Source organism: Mirounga leonina, unplaced genomic scaffold, assembly GCF_011800145.1.
Source record: "Mirounga leonina isolate KUSES-001 unplaced genomic scaffold, KU_Mleo_1.0 Mir_204, whole genome shotgun sequence".
Taxonomy (NCBI): Eukaryota; Metazoa; Chordata; class Mammalia; order Carnivora; family Phocidae; genus Mirounga; species Mirounga leonina.
The window spans coordinates 2,289,833-2,310,090 of NW_023270513.1; the positions used below are offsets into that span (position 1 = coordinate 2,289,833).

At 54.9% G+C, this 20,258-nt stretch overlaps 1 protein-coding gene across 1 annotated transcript in view; it reads left to right on the forward strand.

The window, feature by feature from the left end:
• The first annotated feature begins 10,843 nt into the window (after positions 1-10,843).
• DLG3 (discs large MAGUK scaffold protein 3) overlaps positions 10,844-20,258 on the forward strand; it is a 54,992-nt gene continuing 45,577 nt past the window's right edge. Inside the window, 12 exon segments of the mRNA XM_035028702.1 lie at positions 10,844-11,047; positions 11,049-11,201; positions 14,233-14,253; positions 14,255-14,287; positions 14,548-14,598; positions 15,028-15,152; positions 15,350-15,519; positions 15,838-15,974; positions 16,368-16,512; positions 17,119-17,278; positions 18,921-19,077; positions 19,500-19,602. Coding sequence (XP_034884593.1) covers positions 10,844-11,047; positions 11,049-11,201; positions 14,233-14,253; positions 14,255-14,287; positions 14,548-14,598; positions 15,028-15,152; positions 15,350-15,519; positions 15,838-15,974; positions 16,368-16,512; positions 17,119-17,278; positions 18,921-19,077; positions 19,500-19,602 — 1,459 coding nt within the window.

A 20,258-nucleotide genomic window follows, 5' to 3' on the forward strand; every position in this document is an offset into this window, starting at 1 on the left:
TCGAGGAACAAGTTCCCCAGTGTATGTGCTGCTCGGGAGGTCCTGGGCTAAATCAGTTAAGGAGACCAGTGAGGAGCTGACCTAGGATGAGGAGTCCGGTAGAAGGGGGAGGGAGGGGCCAAGGCAAAACCGGGGACCGGAGCGGGTTCTGTGGCTGCCTCTTCAGTCCCCCACCGCACCAACATTCCCCCCGGTTCGTGTCTCCACACGAAGGGAAATCGAATTAAGACGCTGGCGAGGTCAGGAGGTTCGGTTCTCAATTCCTCTCCTCTCGCCAGACTGGGACCCGGCGGGAGGGAGGGGTGGGGGGGCCGCACCAGCCCCTCGGGACACGACCCTGCTCGATTGCAAGGCAGCCCCCGGGAACTACAATTCCCAAAAGACCCCTGACCGCTTCCGGTCTCGGGATTGACGGAAGCGAGTTTGAATTTGTATTCCCGCCCCCTCCTCCTGCCGGGCCCCGCCCCTTCCCTTCTCACCGCCCCGCCCCCGCCATGCATACACACGCACATACGTACACGGGCCGCGGTCCAAGCCAACATACCTGGCCTGCAGCTGGCGCGGTGGGAGGGGGGCGCCGGCGCGCGATGGGCGGGGAGGAGGTAGGCGCGTCGGGAGCCCACGCCGCGGCCGCTGTCCGGTCCCAGTCTCCTGGGGCGTCCGCGCCGCCGCGTAGCGGCCAGGTCTCCTTCACACACTCCCCTTTCAAGCTGCATTTCCTTAGTTTTCCCGGTTCCCGATCCGCCCCTCAATCTGACCGATCGCCGGCCTCAGCTCCGGGGGCGGCCAGCCTGTCAGGTACTGCCAGGCTCTCGCCTCTCGGCGCGCACCTCCACCCCGCACCCCTGCTTTTCTGTCCCCTCCCCGGCGTCCGGCCTCGCAGCCAAGCAGCCTCTTCCTCCCCCTCCCCTTCCGACCCAGTCCTGACAATCCCCCGCGGCCTCAACTTCTCCGCTCCCAGGCTCTCAGCTGCAGTCGTGTCACCTCGGAGTCCAGACTCGGGGCCAGAATGCCAGGACCTAGTCCCAGACCCTACAGGCCCGGGCCCCTGAGTCCTCCCTCGGCCCTGAGCCTGCCACCGCCTATCCTTACCGTCTTCCCAGGAGGACTGGACAGCTACGGCACACTGAACTTCTAGGAGGCCCTCTACTGGGGACTGGGACTGACCGAAACGTGAGGGTGGAGGGCCTCAGGGAGCTGCTCGTTGGGGTTGGGGTACAGTCGCTCTCCGTTATTTTTAGCTGCTGACTCACAGCTCCTGGCATCCGGGTTTGGGGCTAGCAGGCTGGGCTAGGGGGCTATTAATAGAGCTGAGGCACAGCCCCGACCCAGTTCAGTTTGGAAGCACGGGGAGCAAGGAGCCTCCCTCTGTCGCCGTGCCCTGTAGAGACGTTGTGGACTGAGGCAGGGGCTGACCCAGTACCTCTCTGGCTACCAGTACCTCCGCCTGGTATCTCTACCTTGGAACTCCTGAGGGAAGGCCCACAACAAGACTCCTGGGCACAGCTGTCCCCTCAGTTTGCTGTGGCGTGGGGTTCGGCCACAGTGAAACTCCCGTTGTACTAGCTGAGAGTGAAGGCAAGAGTCCCAAGTAGAACAGTCATTGTGGCTACAGCCTTGGCCTGCCTGGACCCACTCTTGGGCTAGAATACTAGATGACTAGGAAGGGAAGCTGTGGATTTCTGGTCCCCACAGGCCCTCATAAGGATGGGGTGCTTCAGCATGGTCCTAAGAGAGGGGGCAACAGATCCGAGACTTGCTAGCCCCAAACTAGACACAGCACTAGGAAACTGCTGAATTCTGTGTTTACCACCTGCCGATTCTTCTTTTTCTTTCCTTCTTGCTGGGCTCGATCCCTACTCACAGGGGTCAACCGACCTCAGGATCTCTCCCAACTCCATAGAGAAACCTAGTTCAGGAAAGCCACTGAGAAACTTGGCTCCACCAAGATATGAATATCGTCATTTCTGTGGAGACTTTTTATTTCAATGGGCTAACGTAGGAATTCCCGGGGTGCCTGGGTGGCTCAGTCCATTAAGCATCTGCCTTCGGCTCAGGTCCTGATCTCAGGGTCCTGGGATCGAGCCCCACATCAGGCTCCCTGCTCAGCGGGGAGTCTGCTTCTCCCTCTCCCTCGGCACCCCCCCCCCCCCGCCGTGTGCTCTCTCTCAAATAAATAAGTACAATCTTTAAAAAAATAAAGTAGGAACTCCCTAATCCATACATTGGTAATGGTGGGAAAATCTTGATACTTTACTGAACTACTCACCAACATCATTCCCACCCACACCCAATTTGCTAGAATTCCCATTCACCAAGGATGCACCCCCACAGCCCCCTTACTTGTAAACCAGAAATTTCTGCCTTCAAGCGACCCAGATCTCCAGCTCCCAGGTGAGACCAGAGGGCTTTGGGGCAAGGCTGATTGTTTCTCCACACACAAAATCTGTCTACTTTGTACACAGCTCCACCTTCAAGAATGAGCCCGGATTATCAGGCAGCAGCAGGCCGCCCTGCCCCAACCGGGTCATTTTGCTGAGGGCACCAGAGAGACGATGGATGGGGTGAGAAATGGTCTCTCCCCTCCTCCTGGATCCCCTTGCTTACTACTCCTTGGTGGGTTCAGTCTCTGCGCAGGCCGCCCGGTTGCCTAGCAACCACAGCCGCCTGCAGGGGCGCGGGGCTGCTTTGGACCTGTAGGGGGCGCCTGTCTCCCTGGGGCCTCAGGCTCTAGCAGTTGCGAGGGTGTGCCAAGCGTCAAAGCGTCTCAGGGTTGACCGCGTCCTCCCAGCCTCGCCAACCCAGTCCAGTCTGAGTCTCTCTGGAGTGAGTGGGGAGAAGCTCACTATGATTCTAAAGGGATTTTACTCATATTCATTAAAAATGAAAAGATGAAAGAGAGAGAGAGGGAGGGAGGGATGGAGAGAGAAAGCGAGAGGGAGAGAGAGCGAGCGAGTGAGAACCAGTCAGTAGGGATGGGCCATGGGGAAGGCATGTTTGACCCTCTCCATTCTCTCTAGGCTTCGCAATGCTTATTCCTCAATCAGAGCGTTGCAGAGGGCCCAGGCTACAGGGGGCTTTTTTCCTGAGCCACTTTTAGGATGTGGCGAAGAGTCTAGCACTCTTTTTGTCAATATTGTCAAACTGCTGAGCATATAAAAGACTTCAAGCTCCAGGGTTACCAGCCTAGCCTAGACTTGGTAACTAACCAAATAACTAAATAACTAACCCTAACCCGTTGTGTACCAGAGAATGTGCGAAGTGTTTTACATTTAATCCTCACAAAAACCCTATGATTATATCCATCTCACAAGTCAAGAGGCTAAAGCTCAGAGCATGTTCAAGGTCACACGACTCGTGACTGGGTTGGGTCTGACTGAGCAACTGGTGTGTGCCAGGGTCTAAGAATATAGAAGGCGAGACGCCTCTCTCTTTTCACTACCTGATGGACACCTAATCACCCTTCAGGACCAAACTAGAAATGTCATCTCCTTCGTGAAACTCTTCTTAAGTCCTCCCCGCACAAGGAGAGTCAATAACTTGCTTTTCCATACACCCCTCTGAAACAGCACTTCTCACGGGGACTGTAACGATCTGCTTCCACATTTCCATTTCTCTAACTTTGAGCACCTCAGTGCCGGTGTTTACTATTCATCTCCATCTGGAGGTCTAATAGACATCTCAAACTCAACATGTCCAAATCTGCACGTCTGATCTCCGCCCCCCCCCCCGCCCCCCAGAATGGACACTCCTAAGGCTGTCCTCATCTCAGTCAATGGCAGATTCACCTTTCCAGTGGCTCTGGCCAAAAAGCCTTGGAACCACACCTCATATCCATTCTGTCAGCAAATCTAGTGACTCTCTCTTCAAAAATACAGGTTCCTCTGAAACCTTTCAGAAGCTGAAATGGCAAAAAAGCAATTACCGTTAATGTGTAAGGAAAAATCTTCGAGCGTTCCCAGACCCCCAAAATAACCTCTCTTAGGCTTTTCTGATACCTCAGGGCACATCTTGCTAACGAATGCACAAAATAAATGGAGATAAAGCACAGAGGCTCACAGACACAGCTCCGAGCTACAGTGACTTGATGCTGAGCTGCTGAGCGCAGTTCCCCAGGAAAGCGCTTGGCCAGGCTGCTCTAGCTGCTTGCTGTCTCTGTAACTGCTCGCTGCCAAACAAATGCTGAATGATGTTTTCACTTTTTTACCCCTTTTAGAAAAAATAAATAAAAGCAAAAATCCTCTTCGGATTTCTCTCAGTTGGCGAAAACAGGTAGTGATGTGGGTCTTTCTTAAAAGCAAAGTGGCGTAAGGCAAACTTTTGAAAAGTGGGGGATACCTGTACATCCAGAATCCATCCACTTCTCATCACATCCAGCGCAACCACCCTGGTCCAAACCACCATCATCTCTCACCTGAATCCCTGCAGCAGCGTCCTAACTGGTCTCACTGCTTCCATTCTTGTCCACTGTGGCCTATTCTCCACACAGAAGCCAGAGTGATCTTGCTAAACCCAAGTCAGACCATGTTAGTTCTCTGGACAAAACCCTCCAGTGGCTCTCCACGTCTCTCAGGGTAAAGCCAAAATCCTTATGATGGCCTACAGGCCCTATACAATCTTAATCCCTACTCAGCTTCTGATCTCATCTCCTGGTGCTCTTCCCCTCCCTCATTCTGCTCTGGCCACTTGGTCCTCTTTGCTGTTCCTTGAACAAGCCAGGGGTACTCCTTCCCCAGGACCTCTGCACCAGTTCTTCCCTTACTGGGTATACCCTTCTGTATGGCTCACCTCCTCACCTCCCTCAAGTCTTTGCTCAAATGTCACCTTCTCACTGAGGCCTACCCTGACCAACCTATTTAAGATGGTCTCCATTCTAATTTCCAGTTTCCAGTAAAAACAGGGTATAGGGGAATGAAATAAATAACACCATGAGGGAAAAAAACACAAAAAGACAAATCCAGAAGGTAGGGTAGTCTGCAAAACAACTAACCTGTACTCTTCAGAACATCAGTGTCATTAATTAAAAAAAAAAAAAGGTGAGAGACTTCTAGTTCTGGATCCAGTTTGAGTGGATCAACTTCTCCCCATTCCTCCTGCTAACTACAGCTAAAATCCTGGGCATTATATATAAAACAAATGTAAGAAGACTCTGAAGGAAGGAGGAAAGAGCAGACTTACTAGGCACCCCAGTGACCTGAACTCAAGGTGGCGAGTTCCCTAGGTTTTCTCGTTGCCTCATATAGCCCAGACTGGTGCTGGAGAGGCCAGCAGCCTGGACATGCCAATGGGCACAGACCAAAGAAAGCCTCAATAGATGCCTGTTCTCTCTAGCCAAAAGACCAGGAAATGGGCAGCTCAGCCAGACAGAAAACTCTTAAACAAGAACCACTCTACTGTAACCAAACATTAGAGAAAAGAACCACGACCCCACCCGTGCCAGTAAAGGCCAAGTAGAAACCCAGACTTCTGCTCTCACCAGACTCCCCCAACACTCTCTCGGGTGGTGTCAGGAAAGGCTGAATAGGGAGCCAGGAACTTCCATCCCCACAGGGTAACATGGCTTCCCATCCCTGCTGGATGATATCAGAGTGTCAGAGGAGGCCTAGTGGAGACTCCAGGGTTTTACTGCTGCTCTCCCTGTCCTCTCCTGCCAGTTCACTGTTCTGCCATCTCTGCACCTACCTGTACCCCCCACTCATGGTCAGTGGAAGCCACCTGGGGAGCAGGAAAGAGGCACTTCCACCCCTCCCAGCCAGAGAGGTATCGGTGGAGGTCTAGTGGGGAGTTGGAACTCCCACCCGTGTCCAGCAGCAGGGAGGAGTCTCTGCCTCAGGTATCAACTGACACCACTGAGGGAACTTGAACTTCTGGTCCCTACCTGACAGTAACCAGGCAGTGGCTCCTTCCACTGATGGCAACAGTGTCAGAAGAAGCCTACCAAAAACAAGATTTAAATAAGATCCAGTGTCTCATAACATAATATCCAAAAATGTGTAGGATGTGATAAAAAAAAATCACTCATCATACCAGGAACCAGGACACCCTCAACTTGAATGAGAAATAATCCACAGGTGCCAACACCAACATGACAGAGAGCTTTCAATGATCTGACAAGGATTCTAAAGCGGCCAACATAAAAAATGCTTCAGTGAGCGATTACAAACAAGGTCGAAACAAATTAAAAAAAAAAAAGTCTTGGCAAAGAAGTAGGAGATACAATCGAGAATCACATAGAAATTTTAGAATCAAAGAATACAATAACCAAAGTAAAAAACTCAGTGGATGGGCTTATCAACAGGAGGGAGAGGATGGAGGAAAGAATCAGTGAACTTGAAAATAGAACATTAGAAATTACCCAATCTGGGGGGCCCCTGGGTGACTCAGTCAGTTAAGCATCTGACTCTTGATTTTGGCTCAGGTCATGATCTCGAGGTCGTGAGATCATGCCCCACGGTGGGCTCTGTGCTCAGTGGGGAGTCTGCTTGAGATTCTCCCTCTGCCCCTCCCCCTGTGCTCTCGTTCTCTCTCTTTCTCAGATAAATAAATCTTTTTAAAAAGATCTTTAAAAAAAAAGAAATTACCCAATCTGAACAACAATGGGAAAACAGAATTTTTAAAAAATGAACCATGCCTCAGAGACATGTAGTGATTATCCCCTAAGACCTAACATTCGCATCATTGGAGTCCCAGAATGAGAAGAGAAAAAAGGTGAGGCTGAAAAAGGCCTCAAGGAATAACAGCTGAAAATTTGGCAAAAGGTAAAACCTACAAATTCAAGTAGCTGAACAAAACCCAAACAGGATAAACTCAAAGAAACCCATGCCAAGATACATCATAACCAAACTTTTGAAAACAAGACAGAGAAAATCTTGAAAACAGCAAGAAAGAAACAACACCTTACCTACAGAGGAAAAACAATTCAAATGTGGGTGGATTTCTCATCAGAAACATGAAGGCCAGAAGAAGGTGGCACAACATATTTCAAGCGTTGAAAGAAAAGAACTGCCAACCCCCAGTAAAAATACCTTTTGGAAATGTGGGAGAAGTCAAGATACCCTCAGAAAAAGGGAAGCTAAGAGACTACATCACCAGCAGACCCACCCTAAAAATTATGGTTAAAGGCAGTTCTCAAAACAGAAAGAAAATGATAAAAGAAGAAATCTTGGAACATCAGGAAAGAAGAAAGAATTGAATGAGTAAAAATGGAAGTACGTGCAATAGACTTTCCTTCCCTTAAGGTGTCTGAATTATGTTTGATACTTTGAAGCAATAACATTGTCTGATGTGGAGCTCAATATATGTGGAGGAAATATTTAAGACAACAGTATAATACTATACTATAAATGGGACACGGTAAAGGTATTTAAAGGGAGGTGAGGTTTCTATACTTCCCTCAACCTGATAAAATGCTGACAGGTAGATCTCTGTGGTGACAAAATAATTCTGTATCTTTGTTGCAACGGTTGTTACAGGAATCTCCACATGTGGTAAAATGGCACAGAATTATACCCACATTGTACTAATGTCAATTTCCTAGTTTTGATATTGTACTATAATTATGTAAGATGTAATCTTTGAGGGAAACTAGGTGAAGGGTACATGGGCCCTCTCTGTACTATGCAACTTCCTTGTAAATCTATAATTATTTCAAAATAAAAAGTTGGTTGTTTTTTTTTTTAAGATTGGGGCTGTTCTAGACTAAAAGTGGTTAAAGACACAAAGGCGATGGGGGAGCCTTGATTAGATTCTGATGTTAAAAACATAAAAGGCAAATTTGGAGAAATTTGAATATGGACTAGACATTAGATGCCATCGGATGATATGAAATTATTGTTAATTTTCTTAGATGTCATAATAATATTGTGGTCGTGTAGGAAAATACAAGATGTATGCTGAAGTATTAGGGGAGAAGTGTGGGGGCGCCTGGGTGGCTCAGTCATTAAGCGTCTGCCTTTGGCTCCCTGCATTGGGCCCTCTGCTCCGTGGGAAGCCTGCTTCTCCCTCTCCCATTCCCCCCTGCTTGTGTTCGGTCTCTCGCTGTCTCTCTCCCTCTGTCAAATAAATAAATAAAATCTTTAAAAAAACAAAAAACAAAAAAAATTAGGGGAGAAGTGTGATGAAATCTGTAACTTACATTCGAATGGTTCAGAAAACAATGTAGCTACATGATAGATCGAGAGAGCAAATATAACAAGACAATACCAGTTGCTGAGTCTATGAGAAAGATATATAGATGCTCATTGTACTATTCTGTCACCATTTCTGTATGTTTGTGAATTTTCATTTAAAAAAAAGTTAGAGAGAATACGTGGAGGAGAGATACATGATAAAGCAAGTGTAGCAAAATGTTAGAGCATCCAGGTAGCCTTAGTTCCCTACAACATTTTTTCAATTTTCCCTACATTTGAAAGTTTTCATATTAGGGGTGCCTGGGTGGCTCAGTTGTTAAACATCTGACTTTGGCTCAGGTCATGATCCCAGGGCCCCGGGATCGAGCCCCGCATTGGGTTCCCTGCTCCGCGGGAAGCCTGCTTCTCCCTCTCCCACTCCCCCTGCTTGTGTTCCCTCTCTCGCTGTCTCTCTCTCTCTGACAAATAAATAAATAAAATCTTTTTTTTTATTTGTCAGAGAGAGAGAACACAAGCAGGGGGAGAGGCAGGCAGAGGGAGAAGCAGGCTCCCCGCCGAGCAAGGAGCCCGATGTGGGACTCGATCCCAGGACCCTGGGATCATGACCTGAGCCGAAGGCAGCCGCTTAACCGACTGAGCCACCCAGGCGTCCCTAAATAAATAAAATCTTAAAAAAAAATTTGTTTCGTATTAAAATGTAGAGGTAAAAAACTTGAAAGATGATCACAACCCGGGGTCTTCCCCCTCCCCCAACACCCTCTTCTCTGATCGACTTTTCTCTTTACCCACAGCACCGTAAAATACTATACTACAAATGGGACACGGTAAAGATATTTAAAGGGAGGTGAAGTTTCTGTACTTCCCTCAACCTGATAAAATGTTGTTCTGTTTGTTGCTATATCCCCAAATCCTAGAACAGTGTCTGCACAAAGCAAGTGCTAGATGAATGTTTGTTAAGAATGAATTTCCGGGGGCACCTGGGTGGCTCAGTCCATTAAGTGTCTGTCTTCGGCTCAGGTCATGATCCCAGGGTCCTGGGATCGAGCCCCGCTTTGGGCTCCCTGCTCAGGAGGGAGCCTGCTTCTCCATCTCCCACTCCCCCTGCTTGTGTTCCCTCTCTCGTGTTCTCTCTCTGTGTCAAATAAATAAATAAAATCTAAAAAAAAAAAAAAAGAACGAATTTCCGTATCCCTGGGACCAAGATCGAGGTCTTGCATAGAGTAGGTGTGCAACGAGCGTTTGTTGAATTGAACTGAGATCTACATTCTACAGGAGAACTTAGAATAGACCTGTTGTACCAGGGTGGTTCAGAGCATGGGTGCTTGAATCAAATAGCCAGGATCTGCATCCTAATTCCGTCACTTCCAGCTGTGTTAACATCTCCGAGCCTCAATTTCTCGATTGGTAAAATTAAAATAAGCATAGTAGCATGTTGGTAGGGGTTTTGTTTGCATGTAAAGCACTTAGAGTAAAGACTCGATAATTGGTAGCTAAGGACAACACAAGAACGGCAAAAAAGATGGTCTTCCCTGCATGTCATCCTGCCTCCGTCCCTCAGCCGGCTGAGCCGGGGAGGCTAAGGAGATGTCCTTGGACAAGTATTCTCAAGTTCTTCTCCGGGTCCCCTGGAATGGTTTCTCTCACTTCAGATCTCTTCTTCCCTTTCCTTCTGCCCTGGACTCTTTCCTCTTGGCAGCCTGAAGTTCTTTCTCCCATCATAACCGTGCGGGAATAGGGCGAAGGAGACAGGAGCCTGTGGGCCAGGGACAAGAGCTTAGAGCTCTCCTTTCCTCCTGTTCTAGGCTTGAGTCCCTCACTAGTGATGGAAGCAGGTCAAGTGTGAGATTGCGGTCATTTCAGGCCTAGAGGTTGAGAGAACAATAGTGGCGAGGAGGAGGCACTGCCAGAAGTAGCCACATACGCTGCCCTCTTCGTCGTCCCCCGTTAAGAAAGACCACCTTCCCTGCCCTGCTCCAACGTCCCTTTGGTCCGTCCTGCTGCTTCAAGTCTTTACTTCTGCTAGCCCCAGCTCAGAGCAAGCCCAGGGACCCATTGAGCATCTCCCTGCAACTCCCTCTTGGAAGTGGGGTGGGGTGGAGTGGGCGGAGGACGGGCTGAAGCTGGAGATGTGGAAGCACTAGATCGGGGGCTGAGCTCACCCGTGGCCCAAAAGCCCCGTCCCCGCTTTAGGGTCGGCCGTAGCCCAGATATCTGGGGAGCTGGGGCTGAGCCTGGGGGCGCCACTGCCTCTGTTCCTTTAAGGAGCCGCTGTTTAGCATTCCTGCCGCTGCCGCTGCCGCTGCCTGACTCTGCACGCTGATTGGCTGGAATCAACTGAGAAGGGAGCCAGGGAGAGATGCTCTTGACTCCACTCAGATCCATCCTGGGGACCAGTGCAGGAGCGGTCCTCCCAGCGCCCAGCCTCTGCCCAGGCTCCCGCTTCTTCTTTGCCGCTGGGCCTCGGCCCAGGAGCCACGACGGGCGACACGGAGCCGCCAGTGCTGGAGGGGGAGCCGTGGGTGCGGGGCAGCGTGGGGGCAGAAGCCCCGGGACGCCCGCCCGGCCCCAGGCCCCGCTCCGCCCGAGCGCCCCCACGGGTGCCCCCCCCTTCCTGGTCCGAGCAGTGTGAGTGTGCCCGGGAGCCCGGCGGCGGCGGCGGCGGCGGCGTGGAAACCGGCGTGGGCTGGGGGGTCCGGGCGGCGGGGGGCAGTGCCATGCACAAGCACCAGCACTGCTGTAAGTGCCCCGAGTGCTATGAGGTGACCCGCCTGGCTGCCCTGCGGCGCCTCGAGCCTCCCGGCTATGGGGACTGGCAGGTGCCTGACCCCTATGGGCCAGGTGGGGGCAATGGAGCCAGCGCGGGCTATGGGGGCTACAGCTCGCAGACCCTGCCCTCACAGGCGGGGGCTACCCCCACCCCCCCGCACCAAGGCCAAGCTCATCCCCACCGGCCGGGATGTGGGGCCAGTGCCCCCTAAGCCAGTCCCAGGCAAGAGCACCCCCAAACTCAACGGCAGTGGCCCCAGCTGGTGGCCCGAGTGCACCTGTACCAACCGGGACTGGTATGAGCAGGTATGGACCAGCGGTGGGGGGGGGGGGGGGGGGGAACCGGGGGGGGGGGGCTGGAGAGTGGGGGCCTAGAGGCCTGGGGGTGCAGCAGGGGTTCCTGGAGGCTTCAAGCCAGTAGAACCTGAGCCCTAGCGTTTCACCTGGGCCAAGAGAGGCCGTTGGTAATGTGTGCTTCCCTGTGTGTGTCTGTTTGGGGGTCTCCATTCGGAGGGGATTGGGAGGAGCTGTGTGTGTCAGGAGGTAAAGGTATGGCGGAGGGGCACATTTCCCTGTGGGGGGGAACTGGGTTTGTCTCCGTGCGGGGGTTTAGCAGCGTCTCTGTGTCTGGCGGGGGGCGGGAGGTTCTGCGGGGGCTGTGTGTGGTGAGTGTCTCCGCGGGAGGGGAGGAGGGGGCACGGTGCTCTGCGTAGGGGGCACATACGTGTGTGTGTGTGTGTATGTATGTTAAGGTGTGTGGAGGGAGGCGATGGAGCGCCTGGGAATCTATGTCGAGGGGGCCCATGTGCCCGGCTGCTGGAGCTTCATCCCTCAATGCCATGAGTCCCTTTCCGTCCCAGTCCCTTTGTGTGTGAATGTGCACATGGACATGTGGGGGTGTCTCTCCGAATGTGGAGGTGTCTCTGTAGATGAGGCTGCGGGGATGGCTGTGTTGGCCCGTGTGTGTGGCTACATGTATATGTGTGTGAGCATGTGGTTCAAGTGTGTGCATGCGTGTGCCTGTGCGTGTGTGTCTGTGTGTGTGTGTGTTGTCCCTGGTGAGAGGCGCTTGACAGGCAAGGGAGGGGAGGGGGAGGAGGCAAGAGACACGTCCCAAGCAAGGCTGAGAGGCCGCTGAGAAGGACGGACTCTTTTGTCCCAGCAGCTCTGAAGTGTGTGTGTTCTGGGGGGGGTGCCCAAATGCGGGTGGGGGGGACAGAAGCAAGCATGGTGCCTGGAGCCAAGCAAGGGGCAGCTGCCCTGCTGCAGGACTGGCCCCAGTGGGGCATGGCCCCCTCGGGTACCTCCAGATGTGAGAGAACTTGGCCCCCGAGCCCTGACTTGGCACAGCTTGGGAACCCCTGGGTGCTGGGCACAACTCCGGATTCTACTCCCAGTCTAAGCTGCCAGCTTAGAAAATGGAAGGAGCATCTGTGGGAGAAGCAGCAAAATGGAGGCTGGGCCGGCAGAGCCAGGTCCTTGGCATGCATAGCGGAGGGCCTGTCTGCTTATTTGGCTCTGCAGCCCCCAGGTTAGGGAGAGAGGAGAAAGAGGCTTTGCTGTCGAGGGCAGGTGCTGCCCGCCCCAAGCTGGTGACCGTTCTGGCCGCCTCTGTCCTCCTCTGGGGATAGAATGTGCTCTCACTCAGCAGCAAAGGTGGGGACTTCCTAGGGAGAAGAGTCCTCAGTTCTGGCCTTCTGTCTGTCCACACTCTCTGCTCCCCATGGCCCTTGCCTCGGCTCCTTGCCCTCTCCAGTGAGTCCCCGTCTTTCCTCCCACCCCCCACCCCGTATCCTGGGGCCCTACCCTTGCAAACACTCTCTCAGGCTTATCCTGCTCAACTGGCAGACAGGTGCCAGTCCCAAGGCTGGGCCAGTTGGTCAAGGTTTCTTTGCCAGGGCTGAGCCCAGATGGCCCCCGGCTCAGGGAGCAGGGTCCCTGAGCGGGGCAGCGGGAGGCTGGAGCCTCTGGTTCTCGCTGGAGCTGAGATGGAAGCATGGCTTACTTATCACATGTGGGCACACATGGTACACCAGATGCATAGAGAGCCGCATGGGTGTCCTTTTGCCTGCGTGTCTGTTGCATGTTACTTCAGGCAGCCGTTTTGGTTTGGGGGCTCTGAAAAGCCGTCGGGGGTTCTTCCCCATGGGATCAGGGCCCAGAGTGGGGCTGCAGCTGGGGTCCTCCCACCAACTCCCAGGGCTGCGGGGCATAAAGTCCTGGGGTCAGGCCCTGAAAAGGTGGAGACATGACTCGCCAGCCCGCCCCCGCCCCCTCCCCCCTGCCTGCCTTCTCTGTTTCTCCAAGCCAAAGCTGCAATGGAGTGGCGGGGAGTAGAGCAGGGCATACGAAGGAGCCCCCACCCTAGGTTTGCAGCTCCCTTCAGAGGAGGACACCAGGGGTCAGGAAAGGGGCAATGCAGCCAGAGAAAGATGGAGGAGGGGGGCTGGGATACCTGGGGAGAGAGGCAAGGGAGTTCCTCCATTCTTGGGGATGAGAGTGGGAGCCAGGGAGCAGGGACTACTTGTCTGCCCACACTCACATTTTCACTTGACAATGGCCACAAGTATGTCTTGTCTGGGAGGCCAGTTCTGTGGGTTGCTCAGAACAATGCTTGCTTCCATCCCCTTCCCTTGCCTCTCCTCCCTTGGCTGCTGTATACTGAAGGCCAGGGACTCTGCTGCCAGTCAGGCCATGGGTTATGAGCTTCTCCCTCCTGGGGAGCCTTGTCCACTCCGCTTCCATCCCGCCCCTGGCTTTGCCTCTGACTCCCACCCAGATCCTACCCCGGCTTTTTCTGCTGGGAAACACAAAGAGTTCAGGATCAAAAGCCCCTTGGTAGAAAATGGATTCGGACTTTGACTCCTTCCGCCCGTTTGAAGAATCGGGTTCCTGGGGACACAGAGGAGATACAGAGGGAGGGTTCCTGGGGGTATTCTGAAGGGTGGCCTTTCCTTTTCTCATGAGGTCTGCTGGGGAAGGGGGTGAGTGGCCAAAACACCCGTGGCCTTGGCAGCTTGATTTAGTCAAAAGAGCACCTGGAGATCCCGGTTCTAACCCCTGCTCCACCACTTAACCCCCAGTGCGCTCTGGGGTTTGCAACCTGTGTCCTCTCTGGGCCTCAGTGTCACACCGTCTGTCACAGGAGGGCGGTTGGACAAGATGGTGTCTGCTGTCCTACCAGTCCGGACATGGTGGGAGTCTGTGATCCCTAAGTCAGGGAGAGCTACGGTCCGGGAGGGGAATAGGTCCCCATCGGGGCCACTGGGTGTGCACCCATGGATGCTAGCTGTGCTGTGGTTTGCCTACCATGTTCCATTTCCGCCATCCCCCTTAGGCCAGCGCTGCACCCCTCCTAAGAGAACCCCGAGGCCCTGGAGCCCAGCCTCTCAGTGAGTGCACCACTGGCTGGCTCAGTCCCAGACAATTGATCTGGGCTAAATGGGGTCGGCCTGACATGGCTGGAAGCGAGGGAGGGGTGTGGCCTCCGCAGGGTCAGCCTGTCCCCATTTGTGGCCAAGAGGTGTCCTGGGGTCAATTCGGGCTGCTACTCTTGGGGGGTGGGGGAGGAGCGGGTTGATTGGGGCAGGGGGGGGGGGGTCGGGGAGAGGGCAGGAAGCATTCATGGAAGTGCCTGTGTCTTCCCCTGTAGGTGAATGGCAGCGACGGCATGTTCAAGTATGAGGAAATAGTACTTGAGCGGGTGAGTCTGCCAGCGGGTCGGGATGGAAGGGGAAGAGAGGGTTCAGACCAGGAAAGGGAAGGGCCCAGGACCTCAGGCTCAAGCCTCGTGGAGGGGCACCTGCATTGAGACGACTGGTGGGGGGGGGGGCGGGGAACGGTGGCTCTTGGAGGCCCGCATACTGCATCAATCAATCAATCAACCAACTAACAGATATTAATTGACCTTGCTCGCTGAGGCCTGGGGAATTGGGGAAGGGCTGGCTTTGCTGAGGCCTCTGTGCTAGAACGGTCGGTCGGCACAGGGAAGCTGTGTGCCAGCCGGCCGTGGCCCCTTCTGAGGCCTGGCAAAGAACCTGCCTCTGGGGGGTGGGGCAAAGCGGGGAGATCCAGAACCCTCCCTCATGCCCTCTGAGTGAGCGGACTGTGCCCCTCCGCCCCCCTTCTGCAGGGCAATTCTGGCCTGGGCTTCAGCATTGCAGGTGGCATCGACAACCCCCATGTCCCCGATGACCCTGGCATCTTTATTACCAAGATAATCCCTGGTGGAGCAGCTGCCATGGACGGGAGGCTGGGGTGAGGTGGTCTGAAAGCTGGGCCGGGGGTGGCAGGGGCAGGATGGACATGAGGGGAGGAGGGCTGCCCGGGCAGGATGACCCTTTTGTTAGATCTCAGAGGGCGCAGGGGAGGGGCGGGGAGGGAAGGAAGAGGAGGTGGGAGAGGGGGTGGAGGGGCGGTGGCAGGGTGTCATGCCTCTGGGGCTTCCTCCGCAGGGTGAATGACTGTGTGCTGAGGGTGAATGAGGTGGACGTGTCGGAGGTGGTGCACAGCCGGGCCGTGGAGGCGCTGAAGGAGGCGGGCCCTGTGGTGCGGTTGGTGGTGCGGAGGAGACAGCCCCCGCCTGAGACCATCATGGAGGTCAACCTGCTCAAAGGGCCCAAAGGTTCGGCCCTCTGGGCTCCTGTGCTCTGGCCAGAGGCCCCTGGTTGGCTCCCTAGGACATGGAAGGGAACAGCCTTACTCCTTGCCTGACGCCCCGCTCTAGCTCACAGGCTTCTTTCTTGACCTCCCATCTCACTCCCCCTGACTGACATGGGGATGGCAGCCTAGTGTCTGGGTTCCCCCCCCGTGGGGGGGGGCGGTGAGGGGTGCTCCCGTGGGGCCAGTGGGTTGGCTGCGGTGGGGAGTTCGGTCTGGGATTGACTGAGCACTCTAACTTCTCCTTGTGGCCCTCTCCCACTCCCTTCGGGCCCCCACCCAGGCCTGGGTTTCAGCATTGCTGGGGGGATTGGCAACCAGCACATCCCAGGAGACAACAGCATCTATATCACCAAGATCATCGAGGGGGGTGCTGCTCAGAAGGACGGACGCCTGCAGATCGGGGACCGGCTGTTGGCGGTGAGACAGCCTTTGGGGATGCCCAAATGGTAGGGTAGGGTGGGGAGGTGGGGCGCAAGTAGCCTCTCATTCCACCTGAACCTCATTCAGGGGCCCCCAGCATTGTGGGGGGATTTCAAGAGCATCATCACCATCTGAGTTGTGTGCCCTCAGATACCAAGGGCCTCGTTCTTTTCATGGCTGGGGCCCCCTAAGCCTGGGGCGTCAGGCAAGGAGCAAGGCTGTTCCCTTCTGCTCTGCTCTCTTAATGCTTCTCCACTTCTCACAGCACTACCCTGGGCCTCCGTTAGAGAGAGCCCTGTCGAATTTCACTGATAGGGCACCTTTGGGGTTCCCTGGAGAGGCCCTCCCTTCTCCCCAGTGCCAGCCCTAAGAAGGCCTCTCCTCTTCTAGGTGAACAACACCAATCTGCAGGACGTGAGGCATGAGGAAGCTGTGGCTTCGCTGAAGAACACATCTGACATGGTCTATCTGAAGGTGGCCAAGCCAGGCAGCCTCCACCTCAACGACATGTATGCACCCCCTGACTACGCCAGCAGTACGTACCGGTCCGCCCTGCCCCTGGCCTGAAGCCCCTGCCCCCCTGGTTTCTGGAGGGGAAGGGATTCAACCCCCCTGTTCAGAGAGGGAGAGAGAGAGCGCGCACGCTAGTGCTCGGGAGAACTGAGCCCGGAGCCCAGCTCCGTCCGTTAGAGCTGGGTGCCCTTGGACGAGTCCCTTTCGCCTGTCTTTAGTTTCCTCTTTGGCAAAACGGAGCTAATGATATATGGGCTGCCTTCCTCATAGGACTGCTGCAAGGATCAAATGAGATCATGGACGAGAAAGCCCTTGGAAAACCGTATTAGGCTATAGAGATGTGAGGGATTATTATTAGTCACACCTCTAGTCATGCCTTTCTTTGTAGACTGCTTGACTTTAGCTCTTTCTAAGACTCACAGGAGTGAGCCCAGGATTCAGAAAGGGACTGTGGAGGAGGAACCCGGGGGTGGGAGGGGGGGAGAGGGGAAGAGAGGCCTGAGGAATCAGCATCCCTTGGTGGCTTTTGCATCTGAGGTGGGGTGTGGGGCCTCAGTCCTTGGCGGGGGTGGGGTAGGGACGTGCGTGGAGTGGTCTCTGAACTTTTCGCTCCTTTTCTTGATTCCAGCTTTTACTGCCTTGGCTGACAACCACATAAGCCATAATTCCAGCCTGGGTTATCTTGGAGCTGTGGAGAGCAAGGTCAGCTACCCTGCTCCTCCTCAGGTTCCCCCTGCCCGCTACTCTCCTATCCCTAGGCACATGCTGGCTGAGGAGGACTTCACCAGGTAAAAAGCTCCCCCCTCGCCACCCCGTTATCCTACTTAGGGCTGAAGAGGATAGGAATCCGTTTCTGGCTAGCCACAGGTCTCCTTGTAGTATGGCCGAGAAGAGGAGAAAGTCCTCATCACTTCTCTTTGGGGTCTGCAGCCCTCCCTCTCTCAGCCCTTAGCGCCCTAGGGAGGGACAGAGGGAGCTGCAGGGACAAGTTCCACCATCAGGGGGAGTGCCGAGCCTGTGGCCCCGATCCGAAAGTAGCGAGTAAGGCGGGGTGGAGCGTGTAGGGGCTGAGGAGGTGGAAGCTGCGGGGGCTTCCTTCCCCGAGACAGTTGCTGCCCCCCTCTGCGGCAGGCGTCCTAAATTAGAGGAAAAAAGCCGTTGAGCCGGCGGGGTTGGCGGGACGCTGGGAGGCCGGCGGGCCCGGTGGCCTCCCAGGGAACGGCCCCGCCCCGCTCTGGCGGCGGCCGCGGCGGCGGCGGGCCGTGGAACTGGTCCGGCCGGCCGGGGCTCCGGGGGACAGGTTTGCGGCGGGGTGGGGCCTGGTAGGCTGCAGTGGAGCCGGAAGGGTAGGCGGACGGGTGCGGGGGAAGGGGGGGAGAGCTGGAGGAGCCATGGAGAGGGCACGCAAGTTCTCAGGCTCCGGCTTGGCCCTGGGCTTGGGCCCGGCCTCGGCCTCGGCCTGGAGGAGGGCTTCGCAGAGGTGGGCCTGGCCGCTGCGCTCGCTGCGGCCTGGAGGGGATGCCAGGTAGGAGGAGAGAGGGATCTGAGCGAAGAGCATCCGGGACTCAGGGAGGGAGCCTCGCACCCAAGACGGGGAGCAACAAAGGAGGAGTCTTGGACTTGGGGCTCTTCTGAGGAAAGATGCTTTCAAGTGAAGGCGGTGGGCCAGGAAAAGTGTGCTGGGAGTCGGGTTCTGTGGATACACGCGAGCGGCCGTAGCTCTCACCTGATGGCACTGACCATTTCCAGAGGGCTGCCCCAGACATAACATGGTTAGTTGCAGTTGGGAGTTTTCCTGTGTTAACTCAATCTTAAGTTAGGCTCCTCGGCTCCTTCTGGGGACCTGGGATTTCTTTACCTGTCTCCCACATGACCTGGCAAGGGCACATAGTAGTAGCTGGTGACCAGATCTGTGGTTGGGGAAGGTAGGAGGGGTCACAGTTGGTGGGTGGAATTCTGAGACTGTGGAAGAGCATATGCAAAGGAAGTAGGTACATTTTGCGGATGGTGAGAGCGATCAACCCCAAGCTGGGTTCCAGTGCCCCTAACTGGTTCCCCTTGTTGTGGCCCGGGTCCCTCACGCAGGTGGTGGGATAGGAGAATCTGGGGAGAAAGAGGATGAGTGAATGGGCTCCGAGGTGACGGTCTCTAGACAGGGTACGGGTGTGTTGAACTGAGAGAGTAGGGGACTGTCCACTGGGAAGCTGACTGCAAGCCCTCAGGAAGAAGGGAGGGAAGAGGAACTGAAACTTGGCACCTGGCAGAAGACAGCAGCCAAGCAGGTTTCGGGAGAGGAAGGAAGCAACCGGCTATCATACCTAAAGGGACCTAGTCATGCTAAAGCACTATGGGCCTTGTTCTAGGCTGGCCCTCACAGGGACAACAGTTTATAGCCACCTTGTCCTTACCCTTCTACTTCTTTCCCCCCAGAGAGCCCCGCAAGATCATCCTGCACAAGGGCTCCACAGGCCTGGGCTTCAACATCGTAGGAGGAGAGGATGGAGAAGGCATTTTTGTCTCCTTCATCCTGGCAGGAGGCCCAGCTGACCTGAGTGGGGAGCTGCGCAGGGGAGACAGGATCTTATCGGTGAGGAGACAAAGGAGAGGTGGGAGGATGGGAGCCATGCCAGTCTGAAAGGGAGGAGGGGAGATCTTGCTTTCTCCAGGGAATGCTTCTTGAGATGGGGGAAGGCTGAGCTGGAGAAAACTGAACATTCTCTTTAGAGATGACCTTAGGGAGTGCCAGGGACTGAGCCCACACTTATCCTTGAGGAGGAAATGAATGTGTGTTGGATCTTAACCCTGGTTGGCATTTGACCCCCACAAAGATAATTATTACACTAGAGATGTCATATTCTTTTGGTCGCGTCTTAGGGGCAAGGATGGGATATTGAGAAACGCAGCTGAGCAGGCTTAGGGATGGGCTACCCATCTCCCTCTCCTAACTGCTAGGACAGAGGACAGCCTTTCTTGTTTTGGGGATGGCTCATAGCTCCTCTCTTTGGACAGGTGAATGGCGTGAACCTGAGGAATGCAACCCACGAGCAAGCTGCAGCTGCTCTAAAACGCGCCGGCCAGTCAGTCACCATTGTGGCCCAGTACAGACCTGAAGGTAGGAGATGGAAGGTTGGACAAGATGATTTGGGGAGTTTAGACCAAAGTGTCGGCTTTTTGCCATCACAGGTACCAAAGTCACTCGATCAGGCCCCTTCTACCTTAGGGCAGTAACCTCTTCCTCTCTGGTTTTCCTTCTGGACAGGGGTAGGTTTGGGCGCCTTTGGAAGCATCTCTCGGAGGCTGTGCTCAGAGCCTGCGGATGAGGGCTGCAGTGCAGCGGAAGGCCAGTAGTGGGCAGCAGCCTACGGAAGGAAGCACAGAGATTGGGGCGACTAGAAAAAGGGCCGGAGGAAGAGGGGCGGAGGTGCAGGGCTCAGAGGCGAAGCGGCGCAAATGTGTGCGGTGGAACGGGAGGAGAGTAGCACTCGGGTAGAAGGACCTCCCGGCGAAGAGATCCGACCTCTTGAGGGATCTTGGTCCAAACCCCTATGACCCCCCCACTTCCTTCCTCTCATCAGGGTGACTGAGAAAGATCCATAAACGCACTGAAAAGGTGATGCTAGGCCGTCGGGCTAGGCACTCGGGAGTGGACCCCCTCCCCCTACGGGGGGCCTTCTTTGTGTTCTCGGGGAGCCGGCCCCTGGCTGGGGCGAAAGGGCGGGGCTGGGTATGCAAATGAAGGCGTTTGATTGGCTGGGGCCAGCCGAGGCC